The sequence below is a fragment of the Mus caroli genome, chromosome 1 (genome assembly GCF_900094665.2).
Source record: "Mus caroli chromosome 1, CAROLI_EIJ_v1.1, whole genome shotgun sequence".
NCBI lineage: Eukaryota > Metazoa > Chordata > Mammalia > Rodentia > Muridae > Mus > Mus caroli.
In genome coordinates this window covers 135,980,219-135,984,984 of record NC_034570.1, presented here as the reverse complement: position 1 = coordinate 135,984,984, position 4,766 = coordinate 135,980,219, and the positions used below count along the sequence as shown (strand labels likewise).

Sequence of the window (4,766 nt, the reverse complement as noted above, 5' to 3'; positions counted from 1 at the left end):
TGAAGCTTTTCATTAAGAAGAATATTTTTAACAATAAAAATAGATGTGCCCAATTCTAAGAATATAAATACTTTAAACTGCAAATATGAGAATACAGTATAAAATTTGCCATATTCCTTTTCTCATTTCATTTCATATACTTATCCAAAAGATTCCAATTTGTTTTAGATCACTTTATGGACTGATGCTTTAAATATTTTAAATTACCTTTCATTCATAAATGGCCTCTTATCTTATGTTTATGCAATATATTAAGCAAATGTAATTAATCAACACTTCAGTGCAGTTTGTGAACAAATGAATTTTATTAAGTCAATTTACTAAAACTAAATGAAATTATACTTTAAAGAGAGTAAAACTGAGCTGCTCATGTTTGATAATGCCTTGCCACAAGACATTTTATGTCCTTTGGTAAATGACAGCACCATTCACATTACTGAAGCTCCTTTCTCTGCAGGCTTGAAAGGGAAGTAGCACTGTGGTAATACCAGCTTTTATCTTGAAGGCCAGAAGCGGTTTTGCAAATGTGTGGTATCATTTCCTTCAACAATTCAGTACAAGACCAATCTTGAGTTCCTCATTTCCAGACTTGCAGAGGCAGAAACACAGCTCTTCACTTTCTTTCATGGTCTTTTCTCTTTTTGTAAGTTCTGAGGAAAGATTCAGGATAGGGCTTTATTCAGTATGTTTTTCTATGAAATAGCATTCATCTGTGGGAGAGAGAAGGACTAAGGAAATCTGATATCTGTTGGTCGCTGGGACAGAATATGGATATGTCACTGGTTTTCTTCTCTCAATTAAATATGTGTGAATCAAAAGAGAAAACTTTTTTCAAACTAATGCATGGGTCAGGGAAAGAAGAAACAAGCAACGAGGCCAAAATCAGGTAAATTAGAGATGTCTTCATCAACTTTGTATCTAAGTAGCATGATTGATGAATATCTGTGAGCTCTTACTTTTTAAATACTTTGTTGAAAATATATTGATTGGAGTGCTGAAAATGACAGGGGAAGCGCTTTAGTTTTTAAAAAAATGAAAATAAATGTTATTCTAATGTAGTTTCATTTTTTAAAAAAGTCAAAAATTTTAACCACAACTAAGCATTGAAATAATAATTAATGAAATAGAATCTCAAATACTTATCTCTTGCTGAAGTAAAAAGGACCCTCTGTGGTGCACTCTATGCTAATTTCTCTATTTACTGTTTAACTAAATCATAAGTAAAGGAGATGAATTTCTGAGTGATGTGTGGGTGTTTATGAATTCCAAATTTATTTAGCAGGTTAAATAAGATTTCTGGGACATCAGAAATGTCCTGAATGTATTATTGCTTTTACAGAGCGAAAGAAAAAAGGAATAGACTAAGTCTTCTCCTACAGAGGCCTGACTTCCATGGAGAGACTCACGCCAGTAGATCTGCCCTCTTGGCCAAAGAAACAAGGTGGGGAGCATCAATTTCTTGGGAGAGAAGTTTTCTTATTCTGTAATTGATGATTAAGGAAAAAAGAAATAAGAATCTATATGCTACTGGAAATTACATAGTGACATGAACATTGTTCAATATTTTATTCCTGAACACTGAGAATAGTCTTTCAACTCAATCACATTCATAACTCAAGTCAAATTACCAGAAGCTTGAAAATTGTTCTCTTAAAATTAGTAGATCTGTCCATTTTAAATGATATACTTTATAGCCAATAAATTGATGAAATGCTACTTTGTTAAATACTGTAAATTTATCTTGAAAACAGGTTATGTATCACTCTCTTCAAAAGTTTTTTTTTTAAATATTTTATGGATGACCGAAAGGAATGCACAAATAAAGAAAATTTTGTAACTTCGCTTAGCATTTCCTTAACTTGAAAAAGTAGCTTTTTATATTAGTTTACAACTACTCAAAATTTTAATAGGTTTAGTTAAAGACATAAAAGTATTTCACTCTTTTCTTTATGAATGTCTCCAATCATATAAGAAAATAGATTCTCTTACCCCCTTAAGACTAACTAAACTTTATGCGTTAAAACAGAAGAAGATGAAAAAAGGAAAAATCATCGCATTGTGGTTAAAAATTCCAGGAAGTTTCTTCTTTTTAAAAGAGCTTTGAAAGATACTGTCTATGGTTTCTTATTTGCATATTTGAGAGATTATACATATATAATCTCTCAACCTAGTTTCTCTCTTTCTCTTATTACTTAAAAACACAAACAATTTTAACACTTTGGTGAACCCTGAAATATTTCATTGTTCAATGGGGAAAATCCAAGAGAAAAACTTGAGTACTGATGAAGGTTCCACTGTTTGACTTGGGAGCTCTTAGGCCATTTCAGTAGAGAGCAGTGACTGCAGAGTCATCGTACCCTGATCAGAAGCGAACATTTTGATCATCTATCATCAAACATTTTCTTTTCTGCACAGAGTCTCTCCTGAAGAAGCAGTGAAATGGGCTGAATCATTTGACAAATTGCTCTCTCATAGAGGTTAGTGGGACTGTCCCCAAACCCTCATTCCTTTATAAATATGAATCACAGATACATGTGTTGGTAAAAAGCGAATAGTAGTCAGGTTTGTATATATTAGTAAGTAACTGGAAGTAATCTGAGTTCTAGTCACCAGGGATAACTAAGGAAAAGCATAGGCAGCTAAAAGAAAATGTGTTTTTAATTTTCTTACTTGTTCAGAATTACTTTTTATTGATGAGCTCTTATTGTATCTTCATGTTCTAGCTAACAAATATAGCATTTAAATTCAAATTGTTTTATTTTGAATTTCCTGACATTTAAAGATAATTAGTTTTATTAAATGAATATTCAACATATTGCCCACATTATTTTATTCTGAATGTTCAAAAAAATGGAAAAAAAGTTTTTTGATAGACATTTTAGGGAACCCTCACAAGGAAAGGTTTGTAAGAAAATTCTTTCAGGTCAGTGTTCATTCAGAGATGATGCACCTAACCCTCAAGAGACTGGAGGCCCCATGGAATTTAGATGTCAGGTGGGATGGGGTATGGGGCATCTACTTGGAGACAAGGTGGGGTGAGGAAGAGGTGGGAGACGTGGAGGAGTCGGAGGGTGGATGTGAAGCAGAATATGGAATATGGAGTGCAAAAAATGAATTACAAATAAAATTAAATTTAAAAAGATAAAAATAAAAAATTTCTATGAATTCCTATGGTTGGTTCTAAGAAACATCCATTTGAAAATTATTTCTTTCATTGATTGATATTATAATAAAACTATATTATTTTCTCCTTTAATTTTTCTCCCTGCAAATACTCCCATGTACATAGGGAGCCTTCATTATTTTTTTTTTCAAGTTTATGTCCTAATTTTTTCACTAGTTTTTGTTATATGCATACATGTACAAGCATTTCTAAGGCAGAATCTTATAGAGCAGTTGAGTCAGGTACGCATTAATGTAGAGCACTCTGTGCTGGTGGGGGAGGTGGGGACAAAGCAGAATCAGAACAGGCTTGGTTCTTGAACAAGTAAATGTGGCTCAGGGGTAAGCAGCCAGGTTTTGTGCTTCTCGTCTGTCTATCTCAAGTACCAAGTAGACAAACTTTTGGTTTTTATGAACTCATTTCATTATTTACTTTAAGTTTCAAAGTCAAGAGTTTGTACTTACTATTTGGTAGCAAAACATCATTTATTTATTTACATTATTTTCACTTAACTTTTCAGCTGTGAATGTAAAACTATCATGACCAGATAGACATACAGGAGTCCTCAGTCACAAATTTGTTTGTGTTGTTGTTGTTTTTTTGTTTTTTTTTTTGGTTTTGTCCATGCATTAATGCTATGTCTTACCTTGCTTAGTCTTTAAAACACCATATCTTCAGTGCTTCTCCTCAGATTATTTTAAGAACATGCCAGGCAACCACTTGACACCTAACCATGGCAAGACCCAGTGGGCTTACCATCCCCGGGTATATGCTAGTAGAAATACTTCTCATGACCAGGGGAACTTAAAATGGAATATCAGAAGTTCTGCATTTTTATCCAGTAGAAAGAAACAAATTCCCTTGTATTTCCTCATTTTCTAGTGTAAGCATGATGCCAAACATTTTCCTTGTCTATGAAGAAACAATTAAAACACTTTCATCTTTGCCGACAGTGTCATACCCCAATAATCCAAGTGCTATGGAATCGAAAACAGGAAGATCAGATTTAAGATAAGCATTGTTTACATTGTAGGTTTGATATAGTCAGTCTAGGTCACACAATACCCTGATTCAAACTACTAACAACATTTCTTCTAATATAGATTTCTTCTAACATAATATATATTTCTTCTAATGTGTGTGTGTGTGTGTATATATATATATATATGTATGTGTATATATATATATATATATGTGTGTGTGTGTGTGTGTGTGTGTGTGTACATATTACTTGTCATATATAGGTAGATATTGTTAATCATGACCCTGTTATATGTATAGAATTTACAAGTCATTCTCTTCCAATATAACTAAATTTATACTCAATCACTCACCGCTATTATTTTTTTTAAAATATTTTTATTAGGTATTTTCCTCATTTACATTTCCACTGCTGTCCCAAAAGTCCCCCATACGCTCCCCCCCACTCCCCTACCCACCCACTCCCACCTTTTGGCCATGGCGTTCCCCTGTACTGGGGCATATAAAATTTGCAAGTCCAATGGACCTCTCTTTCCAGTGATGGCCGACTAGGCCATCTTTTGATACATATGCAGCTAGAGTCAAGAGCTCCGGGGTACTGGTTAGTTCATAATGTTGTTCC

The 4,766-nt window shown here is 33.4% G+C and overlaps 1 protein-coding gene across 1 annotated transcript in view; it reads left to right on the top strand.

Moving 5' to 3' along the window:
- Positions 1-584: 584 nt before the first annotated feature.
- Rgs18 (regulator of G protein signaling 18) overlaps positions 585-4,766 on the top strand; it is a 24,664-nt gene continuing 20,482 nt past the window's right edge. The window contains exons 1-3 of the mRNA XM_021172404.1: positions 585-886; positions 1,340-1,441; positions 2,416-2,477. Of these exons, the coding sequence (XP_021028063.1) occupies positions 768-886; positions 1,340-1,441; positions 2,416-2,477 (283 nt within the window). The 5' untranslated portion in view covers positions 585-767. The remainder of the gene's footprint in view (positions 887-1,339; positions 1,442-2,415; positions 2,478-4,766) is intronic.